This window comes from Eleginops maclovinus, chromosome 12, assembly GCF_036324505.1.
Source record: "Eleginops maclovinus isolate JMC-PN-2008 ecotype Puerto Natales chromosome 12, JC_Emac_rtc_rv5, whole genome shotgun sequence".
In the NCBI taxonomy this organism is placed as follows: domain Eukaryota; kingdom Metazoa; phylum Chordata; class Actinopteri; order Perciformes; family Eleginopidae; genus Eleginops; species Eleginops maclovinus.
In genome coordinates this window covers 12,963,686-12,987,017 of record NC_086360.1, presented here as the reverse complement: position 1 = coordinate 12,987,017, position 23,332 = coordinate 12,963,686, and the positions used below count along the sequence as shown (strand labels likewise).

Sequence of the window (23,332 nt, the reverse complement as noted above, 5' to 3'; positions counted from 1 at the left end):
CATGTTATAATTTATTGCTTAATATTAGCAATTATTTAATAACCTGTAAAATGCTGTGGATTTAAGATAATGTAAAGGCAAGGCAAGGCAAGTTTATTTATATAGCACCTTTCAACACAAGGCAATTCAAAGTGCTTCACAAAAATGAAAGACATTAAGAGCATTTAGAAGTAGTGCAGCATAAACACAATATAAAAAGGCATTTAAAAACAGTAATTTAAGAGCAAAAATAATAAAATAAACACAATAGGTGTAAAACACATGAATAAAAGTTATGATGCAGAATAAAAGTCACAGTGCAATGTTAGATAAGAACAGTTAAATTAAAAGCAGCGGCAAAAAGAAATGTTTTCAGCCTGGATTTAAAAGTAGTAAGAGTTGCAGCAGACCTGCAGGGTTCTGGGAGTTTGTTCAAGATATTTGGAGCATAATAACTGAACGCTGCTTCTCCATGTTTAGTTCTAATTCTGGGGACAGAAAGCTGAACCGTCCCAGAATACCTGAGAGTTCTGGATGGTTCATAATGTAGCAGGAGATCACAAATGTATTTTGGGCCTAAACCATTCAATGCTTTATAAACCAGCAGCAGAACTTTGACATCAATTCTTTGACAGACAGGAAGCCAGTGTAAAGACTTCAGAACTGGAGTGATGTGATCCACTCTCTTAGTGTTAGTGAGGACTCGAGCAGCAGCGTTCTGAATCAGCTGCAGCTTTCTAATAGATTTCTTAGTGAGACCAGTAAAGCAGAGGTGGGACCAAGTCATTGTTTTGCAAGACACAAGTTAGTCTCAAGTCTTTGCTTTCAAGTCCTGAGTCAAGTCCCGAGTCAAGACAAGCAAGTCCCAAGTCAAGACCGACAAGTCTCAAGTCAAGTCCCAAGTCCTACCGTTTGAGTTTCAAGTCCTTTCGAGTCCTTTTAACAACGGAGAAATAATATTTACACAAATCATGTATGCTTTTAAGATCTGTATATATTTATCAAACCAAGAACATTGTTCAAACACATTTGAAATAAACAAAGGCAAATGTAATTTCCACAGAAAGTGCTGAGATTGTATTTCCATTGCTTATTGCACTATAACTGTCTCAAAAGATCCTCATTTTTGCAAAACACTTCCCACCTTAAAACTTAAATCTAGCCTTGAACTAAAAAACATGTCTTCACCCTCAAACATGTATTTGGAGGATCACAAAAACAGTTGAATATAACTTTTCCAAATGTGTTTTCAGTCTTTTTAACTCATTTCAAAACCTTAACCGTTTCAAACATATCACCACTTTATACAAGATATCTTCACTCCCAAAAAAGAGTGTGTGTGTGTGTGTGTGTGTGTGTGTGTGTGTGTGTGTGTGTGTGTGTGTGTGTGTGTGTGTGTGTGTGTGTGTGTGTGTGTGTGTGTGTGTGCTAGATGTGAAGTGTCATGAACATGACAATGAACAGAGTTGTGCTTTTCTATGTCAGGGCCCTATGCTGCATTGCATTTGCAAAAGATCAAATTGGCCAAAAGTCTGTCAGTCATTTGTGCACGATGGGGACGTAGTATGATGCCACCATGGCTGAAAACTCGCTCCACTGGAGCACTAGAGGCAGGCACTGCCAAGACTCTGGTGGCCACTCGGAAGAGTGAAGGAAGAGACTTGATGTTCAGTGCCCAGAACAAAAGGGCGTTCTGTCCTTCGGCTGTGTCTAGGTAGTGACTTAGCTGTAGTGCTGGAGTGGTCCCAACATCCTTCTTCTGCCTCTTATGGTATGCAGCAAACAGCCCTTCTCCTTGTCCAAGGTCCTCTTGCTCTTCTTCATCAACCAGAGGCACAGGTTGGTCAGTCTTTGCAGCATCTTGCAGGATCAATTCTGGAAAAACATTTAACAACAGCAGAAACAAAAGAGCCCTTATTACCATTGGTGTTGGTGATAGTGTTAGACTGAAAAATGCAATTATTGATGCTGTCAATAAGATCAGACTATGAGAAAAAAAGTTGCATTGAAGTCAATAATATTTACCTTTAACTTGTTGTGCCACCTCTGCCTTGATGTCACGATTGACCAGTACATGGTGCTCCACCCACAGCAGAGAAAAGGCTGGATCCAAGGTGGCTGCTTCGAGGTAGACTGGGTCTGAAAAGGGGGCAGTGATCCCATCTTGAGTCCCAGCCATTTTCACGTTAATGAAGATCCCAAGAAATCTTTTGTTCAGGGATGCCTGGAGACTTCCGACCAGGCCGCTCAGGAAACAAACTTGAGGCTTCAGCTTCTCAAGGTGATGATTGAGGGACAAGACGGATGGAATAACTGCACTGATTGTGACGACCTTCTCTCCCTGTGTCAAATCAGTTGCTTCTCCACACGGCTTCAAGATGTCCACCAACTCCTTCAACAGATTCCACTCTTGTGGTGTGAATGACAACTCCTTATGCCCAGCCTTTTCTAGAATGGCACAGAGCTTTAGATGATCACACTGGAGAACTGCCTTTACTTGCCTCAGTGTTGAGTTCCATCTTGCGTTGACTGCAGCAGGGATGCCTTTCTGTTCCCCAAATTCACTATCAAACACATCTTTGAATGTTGTGCTTTTGTGCAGCAATGAGCTAAGTTTTGATAACTTGGAAAGAGAAGGACATGTCACTTTTGTGTCTTTCAAACCGTCTCCCACCACCAGCTGAAGAGTATGCGCAAAACACTGCAGGCGCTGTATCTTTGCCATAGCATCATCTACCGTTTGCTGTTCTTCCAGGGTTAAGTCACACCAGAGATCAGGGTCATCAAGATGATCTCCGTCATCATCCTCTTGTTCACTGGGGAAGCACACAGTGAATGCCTTTCGCATGTTAGCAGCATTGTCACTAATAATGTAGTCCACTTTATCTTTGATCAGGTTCTCCCTGTGACACTGTCCCACCTCACTTTTTTAAAGAGGTCTTCCCTATTATAGGGCAGTCGGTTCTGGCCATTATTAACAGCAGTCTGTCTTCTGGTGTTGTCCCCCAAAGTTTTAAACATGCTGTGGTGCGACCCCTGCTTAAGAAACCTGGTCTTGACCCTGGTGTGCTAGCCAATTTTAGACCCATCTCCAAGCTGCCTTTTATTTCAAAAATCCTGGAAAAAGTTGTTAATACTCAATTAAAATCATTTCTGGATGAGCATGATGTCCTGGAGGTCTCCCAGTCCGGTTTTAAAACACTGCATAGCACAGAGTCAGCCTTATTAAGAGTTTTTAATGACATCCTCCTGGCAAATGACCCTGGAGACTATGCGATTCTTGTCCTCCTGGACTTAACTGCGGCTTTTGATACCGTGGACTACAACATCTTAGTGCCTCGGTTGCAGCACCTAGTGGGCATTTCTGGTACCGCCCTGGACTGGTTCAAGTCCTATCTGGCAGACAGAACTATGTGCGTAAGCCTTGGTGGTTCTAAGTCCTGCACTGCTCCAAGGTCATATGGGGTTCCACAGGGTTCAGTTTTAGGGCCACTGCTTTTCTCATTGTACCTGCTGCCCCTGGGTTCAATCCTGAGAAAGCATGGTATCTCTTTTCATTGTTACGCTGATGACAGCCAGATCTATGTGCCACTGAAGAAGAAGGATGCTTTCTCTCTGAAACCACTTCTGTTATGTCTGTTAGCCTCCCTCCACTGGCTGCCTGTGCATTTTAGAGTCCATTTTAAGATTATTTTATTTGTTTTTAAATCTTTAAATGGTCTCGCCGCATCTTACCTCTCTGAGCTGCTCCATCCTTACACTCCTGCCCGGTGCCTCAGGTCAGCTGATCAGCTGCTCCTGGAGGTACCAAGGCCTAAACGGAAGCTCAGAGGGGATAGAGCCTTTTCCGCTGCCAGTCCTAATCTGTGGAATGACCTCCCATTGCACATTAGACAAGCCCCTTCACTGCCCATTTTTAAAACTTGTCTTAAAACCCATTTCTATTCCTTGGCTTTTAACCCAGCATGAGACTATGTTTCTGTATTTGTTTCGTTGGTCTTGTTGTTTTGACATTGTTATTGATTTTTTATTGTTGTTTTTATATTGTTTTTGTGTTTTGTGCTACGTGTTTTTATCCATGTGCAGCACTTTGTTTCAGCTGCGGCTGTTTTTAAAGGGCTTTATAAATAAAGTTGATTGATTGATTTGATGTTGTATTCATTGCATATTGACTCAAATTGGTCACAGATTTGTTCAGCTGTGTGTGAGCCTTTGAAGCGATTGCAGGCCAAGAGATTTGTATTTAGCTGTATCCTCTCTTTAGCTGTCTCTTTCTCTATCCAGTGGACAGTGACACCAAGGAATCCCCACATCTTTCGGTCAGACCAAATGTCCACAGTGACTGAAACATGCTCAGTGTTGCTCAATTGAGTTTTTAATCTTGAACGTCTCTCCCCAGCGAGGCTCTCTGTTTTTGATGTCAACGTTCTGCGAAACACTGGGCTGTACTTACTGTCAATTACTTTCAGAAAGTGCCGAAAACTCTTGTGTTCCACAATAAACAGGGGAAGGTTGCAATCAATAATCAGGTCGGACAGTATTGTGTTGGTGATAGCCTTCTGCTGTGGATGACTCATGCTGTAATGCGCTTCACGACTGTCCAAGAATTGTGAGATTGAAGGCTGTTGTGGTTCATCTATGATGCTTCTACTCATCTGGTATTCTTCAAATCTGTAACAGGTAAGCATATAAAACAGGTGTCAGAAAGTCCCTTATAGCCACACATAAATTGCATTTGAAACTATCTCCTCATATATCAATGCTAACATTGTGTTAATATTTATTTTTGTATTATTATGAATTGTATACTCTAATATTGTGTTTGTTTTAACATTACATTGATAAAATACATTTCCATTTTCAGTGTACACTTACTATATTAATTTATATTTTTCCTGCTTTACCTTGCCATCAAGCAGCCCTTTCTGACTGAAGTATCCTTGTTAATTCACTCTCTCCAGCACACCTGATTCCATTGGCAAAAACAGCAATTTTACCTGCATCACACAGAAATTGCTGGTCTACTGCTGGCTCAATGAATAAGTTTAATTGTGCTATTCTATGTCTTCGTTGATAGTTCAGCTTTGCTGTGATTTACCTAAACTACATAAACGACCTAAATGAGGCAGCAGCAGACTAGCAACTCTTTTGTGCTGCAAAGTAAAATAGCCATTTTTGTCAATGGAATCTGGTGTACTGGAGAGAGTGAGATATACTTAGTTTTCCTATCGGAATAAAGCAAGCTAAAATGGTACACATATTTATAATATCAAGTACATTAAACTGACCTTGATTTGATTAGGATTGCTTTAGTTTACTCGAAGGGGGAAGAGGTGGTGCACGTTTTGGTTTGGATGATTGTGGTAGGCATGGCGATGAATACGGGGGAGCTGGTGCACGTGTCTGCTTCGGTGATTGTAGTAGGCGCGGTTGAGGGACCGGGGTCCGCTTGCGAATCTCCTGAATCACCTTCAGGCAGGAGCGTAGGAGGTCACTGAACTGCTGGTAGGCGGAGTCTGGGCCCAGAGAGCTGGATGGTGGTTTGGGTGTTGAAGGGAGAGTATCCTCAAAGGCGTTGATAAGGGGGATCGGTGGAGTCGAGACTCCTCCTTTTGTCTCATAGGTCTCTCATAATCACGACTCTCCTCAGCCAGGTGCAGTGATAGGTCTTCAAGGTTTTCTATGAACTGTGTTGTGTCTTTCTCCTGTTTTGATTCCTCTTGTTGCTTGGCCTTTGCATAGGGAGCAGATTGATGACGCAGGCAGTTGAATATGTTAGAAATAAACCATTTTACTCCTGACTCAGATCAGATAAAGTCTATCTGCGTTAAAAAGATGCCTGCGGTCCCAGAAAAAGTTAAAATTGTCAATAAAATGGACAGAATGTTCAGTACAGTCAGTTGAGAGCCTCGTGTTCAGTGCCAAAAATCTGCTGAATCTCTCCACTCCTCGTCTGGCGGTAGAGGGCAACTGATGAACACCTCAGCATTTAGAGAGTTTTCAACAGACATTTAAAGTCTTCTTTCAGCACTTCTGACTGTTGTTTCACAACATCATTTGTTATTTGTTAATGTGCAGTACCACATTTTTCCCAATCGGGTGTTCAGCCCCAATATGAAGACAGCATGGTCTTAACAATGGATAATTACCAGTGATACCATAATACTTACAGGGTACAGTATTAAAATATTGTAATTTTAGTATAGTGCATTTATTTAAAAATATAAGGTACTTTTTAGATTCAGATAAATAAGGCAAATACCAAAGATACATTACAATGTTATTTATCAACATTACTTTTTTCTTTTTACTTAAGTAAAGTTTTTGTACTTTTAAATTTGTATTTTTACTTTGTAATAAAGTCAAAGTCCCTGTAAGGAAAAATGCAGATATTCCTAACATTCTTGCCAATGTTATGTCTGCTATGACTGGCAGGCAGAAGATGATGTGCAGAGCAGAGGAAGGATGGCTGCAGGAGATAAACATGAATCATCAGATAGTGTTTCCCTGCTGCAGCTCCAGCTATGAGCTCAGACTGACAGCCGATATATAACCGACGAAGTCGGTGCTGTGCTCACGTTGTAATACTCAGACAGACGATGCAGATTGACGAGAAACTAAAGTTTATTTGTCACACTTTTATAAATGGGGCACAGGCTGAGCTTACAGCCTTCAGGCAAAATATGAACTGTTTCCCAGCATCAGCCCAAACACACACACACACACACACACACACACACACACACACATACATACACACACACACACACACACACACACACACACACACACACACACACACACACACACACACACACACTCACATACAAAGACACTCACACATAGGATACACATCTTCACTAGCAGAATGCATCAAGTCACTTTCAATCAGTGAGATTTTGAACAGAAGCACAGACAGCAGCTGCTCCTCTTTATCATTTTATGTTATTATTGGTCTATTTTTACCATAACGGCAACAAAGCATACTTATGTATTTTTAGTATAAGCATTGGTTATAAAGCAGTAGAAATAGGCCCAATGCCTTTAGCAGATATGAGTAATGGCAACATGCTTGCACATGCTCCCTGCACTGCACCGACCCTCTCATTATGTCAAAGGCTTTATCCTCCATTCACAGTTACTGGCAATAAGTGCATTTTCAGTCAAAGATATGTTTACTTGCCATATGTGATAAATGTCACAGGAAATGGGGATCAGAGAGCAAAATAACAAGAGAAAAAGTTGGATAAAAAAAAGAAAAAGAGTAAGAGTCACTGGGTTAAAAGGGAGTAATATGGACGGACAACTGGAGGAATTATCATGAAATACACACGCACACGCGCGCGCACACACACACACACACACACACACACACACACACTCACAAATATATAATAAAAACAATATCCATCAAATGTTAACATCACCAACAAACTAAATTTCTTTACAAAACATCATACCCTGACAAAATATCCAAAAAGTTTAGCATTGCATTTATAAATTAGATACAGATAGTAGTAATTTAAATTACGCAATTATATTATATATGTTAAGACTGTTTAACCACAGCAAGGGGCTCAAGGTGGACAAACGGATGGTTTCAGAGACAAAACCGTCCTCTGACAAACAAGCTTCCAGGCAGACAAACTATACAAAGCACCAAACTGAGGATAAATGTACAGCCGGAGCTGCCAATAACACGTGACTCCCATGTTCAATGTCTGCAGGTCTCACTGCGGTTCAGGGGAGGAACGGCAGGTGGCGCTGCAGCACAGACTGACATCACTGCTCTTTGTCGTGCATCTGCTGCTGCATCTTATTCAGCATTTCCTGCATCCTTTTTAGCTGCACACAGAGAGGAACGCTCATTAATACATCCTTCATGTTATGCTAGTGTTTGTTTAATGGTAAAAAATATATATATATATATTGATATTGATGAGGAAAAGTTGGATTTCAGTCCCACATCCACATTATAGAGCTAACAAAAAAACTAGTCGAATCTGCTGCGTTAGACTGGGTTCACTCTATATACAGTCTATGGTTCACTCCCTTTGTACTTATGTAAAAATGTTTACCTAACAAATTATCCTAAAAATTCTGCATTTGTTTTACTTTATTTTTTATATATGTATACCCTTCTAGGATACATTCATGAAAATAAACTATTCTAGATAAAATCGAAACAACTGTTTGGTGAAACAAATAAAGTTGCTTCATACCTCCTCGTCTTTTAGCCTGATAAGTTTCTCAGTCTCTACATCCGGGGTGGACAGTGGCAGGATGGGGATGGGACTCTCCATACGGTTGTCCTGAGCCAGTTTACTGAGGAGAAGGAAAATAACAAGACAATAGGGGTGAGAATAGGTGAGGCAGGCAGAACTGTAGGCTACTAAAATCTGTGAAGATCAGCAGTTATCTGAGATGTTTACAAAAGCTTTCCGTCTCTCCTGTTTTCACCCACCTGGTCATCTCCTGTATGCACTGCGCTCTGTAGTTTTCATAGTGCACGTCACAGGTCACATCTTTGAGGTCGTGCATGTGTGAACGAATCAGCATGTTCCTCAGTTTCACAAAGTCACAGTGCGACTGGTTTTCCACTGAGAAAAGTAGTAAAAAAAAAAGTTCAGTAATCAAAGCTATTAAAATCAATCTGTTTATAACAGCCGGACGATAAACGCACCTTCAACGATCCCCCATGGGTACAGCCTCCCTCTCACTCTCTGCCCCCGCGCCTCCACCACCGTGTTACTGCCGATCACAGCGAAGGGGGTGCACTCCTGAACACAAAGACATGATGGCCGGTTTGTTTTTTTAACCTTGAACCATCCAGAGACAGCTGACTGAGCATGCTGGCCCCGGTTCATATTCACAGAGTTTTACACATGCAGAAAAACCCACTGAGCAGCTTGAGAGAGGCGTTGACAGTCATTGTTGAGATACGCAAAAACAAAAGAACAGTTTTTGTTTTTTTTGCAGTTATTTCCCAGCTAATCTGTGATAAACAGCACAAACCAAAAACATTTCCATGATACGACACGTCATGTTAGGATCATTTACAGGGCTCCAAGGCCAGTAAGTAGATTAGAATAAGAAAGGAGTGAAACTAACCTTAATGATGACTAAACTTCCTAACAGGAGTGAGTGACAACACTGAGGTCTGAGGTCATGTTTAATATATTTGGGGAGAATTTTATTCATCTGCTTGTGTAACCTATTTGAGTATTTCCACACAAGGATTTTTTCCCAGTCATCAACAAGATTACTTTAAAAACAGCACTCGAGGCATTTATGTTGGGAAATACTATTTACAGAAAAAATAACCATACAGCTAAACACATTAAGCATATAACAAACAAATGTTGTCAGTATTTTTTAAGAGAGAGTGTGTATCTTTGAAATCCTGTGAGAAACAGAAAACATTTTCCTGTAAACTCCAGAGAAGGGGGTTGTACTGAAAAGGGTCAGGCATGAGAACATTTGAGGGGTCTGGACATTTTTACTTTACCAAAATCTTCCCAAAAGTCTTGTGTTTTGTTTTGTTTTTCCCCAGTATGCCTGCTCCTTTAACCTTTCTGTATACATGACCTTCATCTTTGGCTAGAAGTACAGCTTATTCCATGTAGAAAGATTGAGTTCATTAACTGGACTCACCTTCAGCTCTTTGTCAAGCTGTTTAAACTCTTCATCCTCATCAGAGTCGCATTCAGGGAACTGGTACACTTTAATCCCAAACTTGTCTATTTCCTCTCGTATCTAAAGATGAATCAGATTAATGGTCACAGTGAATGATCTGCCTACAGTATCACATGGTGAGTTCACTTTAGAGCTGCAGCTCAGAGACTCACTCTGTCTTTGAGCTTCTTTATCTCGTTGGGCGTGAGGCAGTCAGCTTTCGCGATGAGTGGGATTATGTTCACTTTTTCATGCAGAGCCTTCATGAACTCAACATCCACCGGACGCAGTCTGTTGAGAGGAATCCAGCGTGAACATGAGCGTCAGGTACAGTGAGAGTACATTTCTCCAAATCAAGACAGCTTGAAGCAGTGATGTAATGCAAAAATTACCCGTGGCCAAACGGAGGGATGAAGTATAGGCAGCAGTGGACTCTGTTGTCCTGGATGTTCTTTCTGTTCAGTCCGCTCTCATCCCTGAAGTATTGCTCAAACTGCTGATCTATGTAGTCAGTGATTGGCTTCCAGCTAGGACACACACACACACACACACACACACACACACACACACACACACACACACACACACACACACACACACACACAGACTGTGAATTGTAGCTTGCAGGCTGAATGAGGCACTGTCAGAGCAGCAGGTCTTCCAGCTCACCACTCGTTGTTGTTGACGGCGTCTCCGAACCCCGGCGTGTCAACGATGGTCAGCTTGAGCTTGACTCCTTTCTCCTCGATGTCCACAGTGTGTTTGATAATTTCCACAGTCTGGTTGATACGCTCTGCAAAGCACCAACACAGAAAAGGAGAATGAGACAAATAAAGGAAAACGTATTTGTTTTTTTTGCCTTTAGCAACAGTTGCATGATTGATGAACAGATGAATTCACTTCCCGTAAAATGAAAGAGACGTTATATTCAATATTTTATATATTGTGGACATATCCCATATCCAGTTCAGACTTTTACTAACAATTACAAAAAAGGCTTAATGATTTGGTGCCTCTGAGCCAGCTGCACCAGTTGTTCTGTAATTCAATCTTAACCCATTAAAGACGTGTTTTATACAGTCTGTGGTATTCACTCAACTAAATGAAAACATGTTGCCCCACACAAACTAGTTACTGCGTAGAGAATGAATGAATATTTTCTCTCAGTCAGTACCTGGCATGTGTAACTGTTGCATAGCAAACTGAGCTAGCTGTCCAACACATCTGACATGTTGTTATAATGTTACCCAGGGTAATTTGAAATTCAATTTTCAAATGTTTACACTAAAAACTGGAGTATGGAGATTCCTAAATTGACTTTAATGTTGGTAATGTTGTGCGGTCTAATTTCCCTATCACTATCTTATTTTGAAATGATTTAATTTTGTTTGCACATATACATACCAAACAAAATAGTATATTGATCACAAATGAGTGGCCATAGTATGTAGCAACAGGTTAACAGGACTAGAGTTTTGTACATTGAGCATTTTGTGAAGTATCAGAAGTATCTGTGTCGCTTTAAACTTTTTCAGTGCAGCTGAGTGACATACAGTATGTAAATGTAAGATGCACTTTGGGCTAGTTTATACAAACATGCATTTATTTAAATTAATACCAGACCTCAGAGTTATTCTATTGATGGAAAAGTGCACACTATATGATGCAGAGGCACAATGAATAGCATATAGACTCACCTTCAGCATTCAGTAACTTCCTGTCTTTGTAGAGGTCGGTGAGGAACAGGCTGTTGACCAGAGTGGATTTACCCATACCCGACTCTCCTGCAGATCACAGACAGACAGATATTATAATACAATATAATTCTAGTATTAGTATAATTTGCCAGTTTATAAGTTACACCTTAAATTGCATTTGCAGTTACTGACCTGCCACCATCAGTGTAAAATCGAAGCCTTTCTTCACAGACTTCCTGTGGACCTGGTTTGGTAGAGTTGCAAAACCCACATACTGTTTCTCCTGGGACAGAAACACAAAGAAGAAGGTATTTAGTATTAAGGCATGACTGAAAGTATCAGTCACTGTAAGGGCCAAACAACAAAAACAAATAGCTAATAAGAAATTGATTAGCTGTTGGCAGCTGTTTTGATAATGAACTAAACAAATATTGTATATTTAACTTAACTTTTTGATAACTTTAGTTCATCCAGAATTTTAAAAAGTATAATTACGAATAATACTGTTAGAATAAAGGTTTAGATAAGATCACACTTTGTAGTCCTTCATTGTTCAGTGTAATGCAATACTATAATATACATGTTTCTTAAATTGCACGTCGTTTAACTTAACCAATTTTTGTAGGGACTTTTAACAGAATTATTTTACTACTTGAATAGTTGAGTAATTGTTTCCGCCCTACAATAAAACATCAAAAGCAGCAAACAGCTTCAAAATAACACCAAATAATTGTAGGAGCGCTCAGAGGGTTTCTAATGGGAACACAACATGTATCTGGCAGCCTCTGATGCAGTAAAAATCACCACAACAGACAGACAACTGCATGGAAAAACACGTGCACAGCATTCCTCTGAAGCAACTGAGAATAAACCAGCGTCTCACTTTTGCTCTTAAACTCTCGCTGAAACACACAATAAGCGACAGGATAGCAGTCACTCACTGTGCCACACAGAGGAGCTCAGTGCAGCTCTGTGCTGCAGCTCTATGCTGCATCTGGCACAACGTCATCTTTACCCGACAGTGCCCGTTAACATGTGTGGATAAAAATACCGATCGAGGTCCATTGAGAGCATTCACACACAAACAGAAGCTACATTCAACAGAAGTGAAAAGCTCTTTTTCACTCTGCAAACACACAAGCCAAGCAAACAGTCAGAGTCCTTATAAGCTGTCATAGCTTGTCATAGGCATTTCCGACAGTCCCCCAGGGTGAGGATAACTTTTACAAAAGCACACACAAAACTCACACACACACACACACACACACACACACACACACACACACACACACACACACACACACACACACACACACACACACACACACAAACAGGCAGTGTAACCAGTGTAGCTATGACAGACACACTTGTCAGAAAGCCAGAGAAGCAAGAATGAGGAAATCTGTAGATTAATCGGTGAGTAATCATAAAAGCACTTCATCAATTTATTCCAGCAGTAAATCTGTCACTGGAGGATTCACACACCTCTAAAGAAAGCAGAGATAACATCAAAACACGCTGGCGTTGAGTCCAGGGGAATGAGTTCTTCTTACTAGTGCATTTATAAAGTAATCCTCAACTCTTTGTCTATATTTGTATTGTATTTTCCAGATTGTTTTCCACTGTTTTTGTCTACTCACTCCCTAGAAATCCAAGGTTTTTACCTTCTGCCTGGCGGTTCTCACTCGTGGGCACAGCAGCCGTTCCACCAATTTTTCTTGCAGCATGATGGCATCCATCCCAAACCGCTCCAACACTCCCAGATCAAAATAGCCACTGGTCTCAGAGAGTTGTAAAACAGCCCAGCAGGGATCAGAAAAAAAAGCACAACTTGAAGCCTTGAGATCTCGATAAACCTTCACCCTCGTCTCAAACACACCTCTTCCCTGTTTGTGCTCCTTAAATGTGCGCCTTATGTTCCTCCTACTTTCTTTCTCTTGATTCCCTTCTTTCTTTCTTCTGCCCTGCAGTGCTCCGACTCTCCCTGTTCAGACAGGTACGGAGGAATTCTCTCTGAGAGGGAGGGTGACGAGAGCGGGAGTAAGAGAGAAGTGGCAATTTGAGGGAGGAAACAAGGGAGGGATGGAAGAAGCAAACGTCTAAAAGAAACTCATTCATTCAGCATGTATTCCCTCCCCCAGCTCAGACAGTTGAAAATAAAACCCTACTCTACACCGAGAGAAACGATCAACAGAGAAAGGCACAGGGAAGCAACAGACGTAAAATTTAGATGTAATAAAATAACTTGTTTGAACTTGAAGGTGCCATAGCCTGAACAATAAACAACAGATAAAGACGCTGCAAGTGCAGGCTTGTGAAGAGGGTTTATTAGATTAACAAGTAAATAAACTTGTGTCTGTGCGTGGGTGTGTGTGTCGTTCAGACCAGAGGTTCACAGTGAGTGCCTTTAGCCAAGCAGGATATTTTTATTGAATCCTTTAGTTCATAATCTTACATCCATTACTTAAGAAAAATAACCAAACTGTTAGACATACTTAAAGAAAAGTCAAATTACTTTGTGTGCAAACCAATTCTCCACGAGACTGATATTGACTGATTTTAACATCAGAAAATTGTAAATATAGTGGCACTTCACTGTTGTAGCTGAATGTTTTAACAACTTTATACAGTAACATAATATAATAACTTTACAATTTATTAAGCTCAACCTGTTTCTATCATAAGGTCAGCTTCAAACAAACAAATAGACAACAGATAAAATTGTTAATGTTAGATAAAAGAAGAAAATACTGAGTTCTGATACTTAAATCTATAAACAACTTCTGTTCTTTTATCTTGTTTTAATAGGAACGGCTTAAAACTGGTAAATATCTAAAATGTGACAAAGGGTCCTATGGATACTGCTATAGCTAATTATTAGGATACTCTTATTTTCAAGTCTATTTTGAATTTGCAAATCCACAAAACAACACAGCCTTAAAGTATAGGCATATTTCAGAAGTAATAGTTATTGGGAAAAATGTGTATACTTTTAAGTCACAAGTTAAAGGAGAAATTGATGCTATAACATTATATAAAATGAGAATAACTGAGTTTTATAAATATGTACTGTACACTGTAAATTGTATTAAAGAGAAATTAGCATATTTAATTAACAAACACTTCCTTGAATATTGTCACATGTTTTACATTAATGAATGGATTGGTTTTGTTTGTCATCAGAATGAATCCAAACAGCAGATACCTATGAGTAGTAGCTGAAGCTCTCGTCTAGACAGTAATGTAAAGGATGTGGTAGTTGTGTGCGCACATGTGTGAGTGTGTGTGTGTGTGTGTGTGTGTGTGTGTGTGTGTGTGTGTGTGTGTGTGTGTGTGTGTGTGTGTGTGTGTGTGTGTGTGTGTGTGTGTGTGTGTGTGTGTGTGTGTGTGTGTGTGTAGAGGTGAATGAGGTACATTTCAAGGCAGAGGTTGCAGCGGATTGCTTCCAGATGTGATGGTGGTGTGTGTGTGTGTGTGTGTGTGTGTGTGTGTGTGTGTGTGTGTGTGTGTGTGTGTGTGTGTGTGTGTGTGTGTGTGTGTGTGTGGGTGTGTCCAGCTCATACATTATGTGGGCCGCAGAGCTTAAATACTCTTTGAAATAAGACATTTTTTTCTTCCTTTCTTTCCCAAAAGTACACACCCCACAGTGATGCCACGTACAGGATGAAACAGTCCCCCTCCACACCACCAGGGGGCGACAGAGGAATCCCCTCTGATAATAAGCTTATGTTTTAAGATGTACAGTCTATGGATTTAAGCATGGTGTTACTGCTTTAAACGATGCTGGATGAAGAGTTTAGATCATTGTAGACATCAAAGAATGCATGGAGGGGGGGGGCTGGAGGGTCAATCTGAATAGAATAGAAGAACAGATGCCTTGAAATGGTGCTACAATAGCCCCCCCCAGCTACACCCCCACCTTCAGTCTTTATCAGAGACCATCTGTCCCTTTCTCCTATGACCAGACAGACACAAGTTTAATGTTGCCAGTCACACCTCTTTTGTTACTTTGAAATGTGACATTATGTTCAATTAAAACTCTGTCATTGCTAAGCCAAAAATGGATGTCTCTATTAATATTGTTCATTCACAACCTCACTCCTGTCCCCATGTCAGGTTGTTGCTGCTGCTTTCATCTTTCAGGTCAACACTTGGATAAAGCTTCTGAGTTAAAGTACCACATTGGATTATGAATAAGGGTCTATTTCGATCAAATGGTTGGATTCTAATCTGTTGATACACATTAGGGAGGTGACAGGTTCAAAATGTCCCAATTTTTGCATTATTTATAATTTATTGAGACTGATTTTTCATGCAGGTCCGAGCTCTGCCCTTCTATTTTAGTTTATTTTTCTAGGGCAGAAAGAGACACAACCAGATTTATTCTTGGCAATTCTGGATATTATAAGATGCAGCCATTCATCGGACCACTTGTTCCACAATGGGAAAACCGAAAATGTAATTAACACGTAATTACTCTTGACTATAAAGACCCTTTCCACCCGCACAAACACATGAAACACCAATTAATTCAGACATTATCCACCTTAATCCATCCTCTTCTGAACGTCTGGATTAAAAGGCTGAAAATGTTTAAGATATTGTCAAAGTTTCTGTTCTGCATTCGGAAAAGAACAATCTGACTTCTGCTGTTATAGAGTGACGATGAGTAATTACAGGAAGCAGGGCAGCAAGCAGTCAGCAGGCAATTAAAAAAGATCTTAAAATGTTCTTGTGGTGTTTGGCTTTCACATGACAAGAATTATAAATATATTGTGGCTTATTACCTTCATGTGAATGTTTGTAGACACTAATTTCTGTTCTTCTTTTCACCCTCTGAAATAACTGCAAGAAACATTCTTTCAAATGTTGATTGTTATGTCTATTAACTGACCAACTGTATAAACCCTGGATAAAGTTCAATGTTATAGCAACATAAACATGTTGCAGATCAACTTCCTGTCAGGGAATAACATTTTTAATCAATCAAATTCATTTGCAATGCTTTAAAATGACCTTTTCTGATAAAGATTTGCCTACTTATGTATGTATTTTAACTCTGCCAACTGTCATTTGGACATCATACTGTTTAAATAGAATTGAAAGATGTACAAGATCTTCATTTGGACAAAATATGGTCTCTGACAATGTGTTTCTTCTGTGGTATTTTGCTTTTCCTCATTACAAGAAGAGACTTCCTTGTTCGTGTGAGTGTTTGTGTTGGTAAGTAAAGATGGTGGACAGTCCTTCAGAGACAGAGATCAGCAGGCAGCACTCAGCTTCTTCCTCTCAGTCATACAAAGTTGTGGTCTTAAAGGAAACAGCTCTCAAAAGGCCCCAGCAGTCAACTTTACTGCCAGGGTGCACGTACACATAAGGCACGCGCACACACACACACACACACACACACACACACACACACACACAAATGTAAAACATAATCCAAATTACTTCAGTCCAAACCCATCATCTACTGCTGCCAACACTGTCAAGAGGCTGCAGTGATGAGACATCCCAACACAGACGCATAGTTAGGCTGAAGAAGACTTGCATAAATTACAACTGACCATGAAGAGGCTCATCACACATTTAACAACTCCTTTTTCAGATTACAGTCCATGGGTCCTATTTTATGCAGATCGGTGTGCAAAAGAGAACAGGAATATGTTCCTCACATTAAAAGATGATGATTAAAAATCAAAGGTACAAAAGCAGCACTTTGGAAGAGTAAGTTGCATTTAAAGGTTACTTATTTAAAGTTATTTATTTGCTATCCTTAACATCTTTACAGGATGACCTCTACCAGCCCTCTTATAATGATGCTCTCTAATACAAGAGCAAGTCCGCTGATAGAATCAAATCCCTCTGAATATTGAATAAGACAAAAACTTTGATTCATTGATTGCTTTCCAATTCGATGTTTAGTCTTTGAGAGAAAAAATGTGTTATGGGTTGTGTTTTATACTTTCCCACTTTAAAGGTCAAGAAAGTGGCCATCAGTCAGTTTCAAGGGGTAGCCACATGGACTCACATGCACACAAAGACAAAAATAGTATTAAAACACATGCAGAGGAAGTGTGACCTAATTTTCTGCTCAGGTAGACATCACTCTATGATAGCTTTCCAAAGCAAAGTGTGTATGCTGCTATATTAAGATTTCTTTAAACATAGTGATTCTTAAAACACATTTTCTTTGTAACAGCAAAACGGGAAGCTAAGTAAAAGAGGAGTTACTGCTAGTCAAAAAGTACTACATGAAAAATCCACCAAACTTCAGTAATGAGGGTCATTTTTAACCCCTGCTTTGACCACTGCAAGCTCGCAACGATCTTGAAATTTGCTGCCTGTGATGCAGCAGTGCGGAGCGCCGACCTTTACTGATGACTTCTCTGCTTCTCCCAGCCGTGCAGCTGACATTTTCACACCCTTAACCCTGATTGGTCTCTTAAATATGTAGCTTGCCCACCAGCGTGTGAGGCAACAGAGGGTGGAGGGAGAGATAAGAGGAAAGAGGATAAAAGAGGGAGAGGGGTACACAAACAATATAAATGAACCCTAAGTCCCCCGGCCTCCTCCTGCTTTGTCTCCTTGGATATGCAGCAGCCTGTGTGCACTCAGCTCTTTAGCATGCAAATCTGACAGCATGTTATTGCTCAGGCAACAACAAAAAACTTCACTGAAGGACACTTGGCCATCATAGCCCAGTTTTAGCATCCGGTCATTTACTGACAATGGACACTTGTGGGAGCATGGCTGTAGCTCTGAAATGTATTAAGAACCTCCCAGAACATTCAGCAGAATGATTCAATCTGTAGTTGTCAGGTTGGAGGGGTTTTTAAATAAAAATGGTGGCCACAACTTCTGATACTCACAGTATAAATCAAACTATGATAAGATCCTTATAACAACACATTGTCTTTTCATAGAATGTGTGACTTTAAGAAACAAAAGTGAAACTAAGTGAAAATAAGCATAAACTAAAGATTGCTGGCTTAAATGTTGAGCTAAACTCACTTTCTGTTTCCAACTGATGTGTAAAAAGAATAAGAGTCCAGATCAACATTTGAAGCAAATCTAATAAGCTGATGAAGACCATGATTCAGTTTGAAATCTCTATAAAATCTCTAAATAGAAATTAAAAACAACATGTACGATTTATTTAGCAGTTTGAGGTTATAAAATATCTATATTTATTTATTGAAATACTTCTCAGAATCATGCTCCCTATTTCAAAAGAACTAACCATCCAAAACCTATCAAGACAGAAAGAATACTTGAAAAGATTTTTCAAAGAATCTTTTTATCTGGGTCAGCCCCCAGTTGCTTTCTAAAAGCTTCTTGAAATGCGCAGTCGAGACATGACGAGTGCTGCAGTGTTGCGTATAACTCAGAGAAGGAAAGGAGGTGAGCTGCTTCAGGTACAAGACAGTACACAAAGCACCTAGGCTGTACTGAATCATAACATGAGTGTTTGCAGCATGACAAAATGAAAGAATGTGCATGTGAACACCGCAGGGCAACACCTGAACAAGAACAGGAGCATTGACTGTCACGGAGGAAAGCCCCTCCAAAAAGAACCTGTAGAGGCAGAAACTCACACAAAGATGACAGAAGCCGATTTATCCTCCATGGCTGTGTTCATTACAGACTGTTGGTATTCAAACAATCTTTACTGCGTGTCAAGTCTGTGCCCTCACTGCAACAATATGCTTTGCACTCAAACATTTGTCCAATCAGACACAACTTTATTTTCATTTTCTTAAAGTGTAATGATGATTCAAAGAATATCAAAAGTGTGGCTACATTTGGGATAAATGTGTACATAAATGATGCACAGTCATCTAAAATATGATGAAGCCATAAAGAGACTCCATGTCAAGTTTCAATATGTCCCTCCTACTTCTGCTTCAATACAGAACATGTGATACTGCCAGACTTAGGTATAAGATTTGTGGAACAACAAATACAAAAGCTGGAAATTAATTAATTAAATGGTAATGAGAGAAGAAGTGCAAGGTTATTTGACCAGCCACTCTCTCTTTCTCCTCTTACAGCATTTATTTTTGCTGAAAAGCCAGAGCCACAGGGGGTTCAAATCCCAGTTTTAATACCCCACCCAACCCCCAGGGATACGCCCGTTCCTGCTCTGCAGCTGGTCCACACCGGGACCTGGTGAGGGTCCCATCTGTGGCAGCGAGAGTGTGTTTAAAGAGTGAGAGTGAGGGGAGGGTGGAGGGATACTGAGTGAAGTGCAGTCACACGTGCACAGATCCAAAAGATTGTGATGTGGCCGCTGAACTTGTAACAGTTATGCCATCTCAGACCGAGAGGATAACAGAGTGATGCAGCTGAAATATTTCCTCATATACGTCTGGAGTTGTAAGAAAAGATTAAAAAACTGAAAATCAATCTTATACAAACAGAAAGTTTAATTAATAAGCCGTAAAACAGATGTGATTTTAGGAGTTAATTTGTCAATAGCTTATTGTGGCTCTTTTCTATTCTGACACTATTACACTATTCAAACATTATCCTGTAATTGTCATGTGTGGCTACAGTGACTGTTATTCAGCAGAAGTAACATTGACTTACCATTAAAGTGTAAAACACATTATACAGTATAACGGTATTAGTACGTGTATTTCTGGCTATGTTGTATTATGGTATGCTGAGGCTCTAGTTAGGGAGAAACCTATCAATAAAAAACTCTTCTTTGACCTATCGCTTTTCTTATTGTAACATGTACAAACCAAACAATGATCTGCTGTTATTAGCATTATTTCTTAATTCTGTCAATAAAAAACGTTTGTTGACTTTTGTGTTACATTTTATCCGGATGTTTTTACAGCTGTGTTTATTCTGGATGTGATTCAAATTCCTTTTATCTTTCACAATATCGTGATGACACATGAAATAATGACATCGAAACTGTAGTTGTATTTTTCTCTTTCAGTTTCTCCGATGTGTGATCAAATAAAAAACAACCACCCAGTGAATACAGCCACCCACTCGCAGAATAATCACTGCACAGGATTGTGGGTAGGTCAGATGGTGTCATCCACTCACGTTGTATCAGAGAAGTGCTGGAAACGGATTAAAAAAAGACTGTTGCCTGGCAACGTCATATCACAGCAAAGGAAGTGACGTGAACGTAAGGGATATCTGAAGGAGTGAGAAGCAGAGAGGGGGAAAGGAGAAGGGGAAATATCAATTTAAGATTGATTATCAGTGATGATTTTTTAACAGTTATGATCTCATCTTTCACTGACCACTAGTATTTTTTTTGTCCTCCTCCACAGCTAGGCTGACACACAGTTATATTCTTTTCAACACAGGGTCAGATGCAGTATGTGGGAGTGAAGAGCGGCTGAAAGCCAAGAAGAAAAACACATAAAGGTGTAAAAACTGTAGTATTCTAAATACTGGGCATGTGTGAATCATTACACGTTTAGGAGTGTTAAGACATTTATACCGGTTGATTTAAATTTAGGTTAGTCTCTGAACAATGCTACAGTTGCAGGCACATCATTCTGAATCATTCATATTGATCCAGGTTTTCCAGCAATCACTTTATAAACTGTGTGTGTGTGTGTGTGTGTGTGTGTGTGTGTGTGTGTGTGTGTGTGTGTGTGTGTGTGTGTGTGTGTGTGTGTGTGTGTGTGTGTGTGTGTGTGTGTGTGTGTTTTGGTACAGACATAAATAAAATAATGAACAGAAAAATGTACGTTTATACTGTATCGATGAATACAAATGCTCATGCTGTAGTATAAAATGTGCTATTACAACCCATGCTTTTAAGCTTTAAGGTGGATTTTTGGTGCTTCATGCTCACTCGAAAAACCATTACAACTCCAGGACCAGTTTATCCAATTCACAATCAATAAAGCAATCGAGATACACAACAACCCCACCCATCCTCTCAACCCAGCATTCCAGCTGCCGCCATCAGGCCTCAGACTGAAGGTCCCAATAGCCAGGTAACAGGAGAAGAAATGTTTACCCTCCCATCGGTTGTGACTATCCTCAATAACAGCCTGTTTAAATATGTCTTCCCTCCAACATACTCAAATACACACACACACACACACACACACACACACACACACACACACACACACACACACACACACACACACACACACACACACACACACACACACACACACACACACACACACACACACACACCTATATACTGTATACTTGGCTAAAACTTGAGCCCCTTTTCAACCCTCAACGATCCCTCTTAGGACATTCGGCCACCAACACCATCACCTTTTTAAATGTTATATTGAATCACTTATTCTTAATACAACTGATACTTTAATGGACCCAAGCTAGTAGAAGAACAAATCCCTCTGCCACAGACTGCCATTTAGTCACTTTAAGATGCAGTTTCCTTCATTTTGTGTGTATGGTGAGTGTTATTTTATCTGATATGCCAGTGTAGAATTTCCCATTATATGTAAATGTAATGGACAATAAAGTCTTCTGAATCTGAACCAGGTTGTTGAAGGATGGGATTTTAAATCTGTTAACAATCAGGTTCGCTAAATCATCCAAGCAGACTCAGCACGTGCACATACCCCTATACTGTCATCAGACACTATATGCAAAGGATAGAGGGGGAGGAGGAGGAAGGCCCCGGGTCATCAGAGATGCGACCTCCCCTGCAGGCTCATGTGGCAGCTGTGTATCCGAGCTGAACAATGGTGAGCAAGGTTTAGTCTGTAGGCAGGAGTCATGCTGATGTAACGTTATAATTAGGTCAGTCGATCAGTCGACTTAATGTCCAGTAATCGCAAAAATGAGAAGGATGGAGAGAAAGGATGCTGCCATTTGGGTACCATGTTGGCTGTCAGCATCTTGTGACGCCGGCCTGCTCCACATATGCTTCTAAAAATGAAACCTAACCCCCCACTGCCACACATGGCGATCACACATTATCAGAGAGAAGCCTGTGATGGCATGGCTGATCTCAGAGCATCTGCGCTTACACAACTGACAGGACAACGTACATATCGGGGAGGGGGGAAAGAACGAGTGCATGCGAACTGAAACGTAAATATTGCTGATGCTGATGTAAAGGAGGCCGTCCCCTGAGACGCTGAATGCTCACAGAACACGACATTAAAATACTCAACAGCAAATAAAAAATCTAAATAAAATAATTTAAAGGATGTATCTTACCTCCGCGTTTTCCTCTATTGAACATTACGGGATGGATGAGGAGGGGGGCAGGTGCAGGGATGCAGAGCGACGCCCCGGGAGACAGAAACAGCAGTCACTTCACTGACTCTCATAAACACATGGCTGTAAATACAATCCAGAAAACATGCTCACCTCCTGTTTTCACCGGGATCCGGCTTTTGTACCTGATGTTGCTCGTCATGTTGCCCGCTCTCCTCCCTCGATTTCACCAAAGCGACGGCTCACAGAAAGCGGCCCCTTGCCTAGCCTCCAAAAGCCCGGACAGACAGCAGGAGGGCGGGCCGAGCTGACAGAGGCTAGCCCCTCCTCCTACACACTGACAACCAATCACACTGCAGAACTCCTGCAGGCAGAGGTCCTACTTCATGGATATTTATAAATTGGTCCTACATGCAGGGGTCCTAAAGGATGCCACGAGTTCTCTTAACACATGTTTATCCATAGATGTGTCCAAACCAACCTCGCTGACATCCATCTGCAACTTCTTTCCAGTGTCCGGTAGGACATAGATTTTAGTTTAGTGGTCAATTATCTCAAAAATATTACGCAGTCAACCCCAAAAATGTCAATATGATTATCATGCAATGTTTTCAAAGAAATGTTAAGTGAAAATTCAAACACACCATGAAAAATCCTGTGAGATAAACCTACAGATTCAACACTTAACTTACAGCTTCCCTTTGCAAAGCGCTTGTATTGAAGGGAAGTGATGTAAGGATAAGTCAAACTATTTTCAATTATATTTTCATTCACTAAAGAATAAAACAATA

At 40.4% G+C, this 23,332-nt stretch overlaps 1 protein-coding gene across 2 annotated transcripts; it reads right to left on the bottom strand.

The window, feature by feature from the left end:
- Window positions 1-6,592: 6,592 nt before the first annotated feature.
- On the bottom strand, window positions 6,593-22,862 carry septin5a (septin 5a). 2 transcript variants are annotated; one of them, XM_063897545.1, is made up of 12 exons: window positions 22,695-22,862; window positions 22,542-22,555; window positions 11,544-11,634; window positions 11,352-11,438; window positions 10,324-10,447; window positions 10,047-10,181; window positions 9,828-9,945; window positions 9,634-9,735; window positions 8,663-8,759; window positions 8,444-8,579; window positions 8,202-8,304; window positions 6,593-7,824 (listed from the first exon to the last, which is right to left on the bottom strand). In XM_063897545.1, exons 1-12 carry the CDS (start codon window positions 22,741-22,743, stop codon window positions 7,762-7,764), a joined length of 1,119 nt encoding a protein of 372 aa, XP_063753615.1. In that variant the 5' UTR covers window positions 22,744-22,862; the 3' UTR covers window positions 6,593-7,761. The 2 variants fall into 2 exon arrangements, with proteins under 2 accessions (XP_063753615.1, XP_063753614.1); XM_063897544.1 differs by lacking the exons at window positions 22,542-22,555; window positions 22,695-22,862 and adding an exon at window positions 13,016-13,375.
- Between the last annotated feature and the right edge of the window lie 470 nt (window positions 22,863-23,332).

Coding starts and splice junctions, on each gene's coding strand:
- septin5a (XM_063897544.1), bottom strand. CDS start 13,090: ATGGATGCCATCATGCTGCAAGAAAAATTGGTGGAACGGCTGCTGTGC. Junction 11,635..13,015: donor TGAGAACCGCCAGGCAGAAG/GTAAAAACCTTG, acceptor TTTCTGTCCCAG/GAGAAACAGTATGTGGGTTT. Junction 7,825..8,201: donor TCAGGCTAAAAGACGAGGAG/GTATGAAGCAAC, acceptor CTCTGTGTGCAG/CTAAAAAGGATGCAGGAAAT.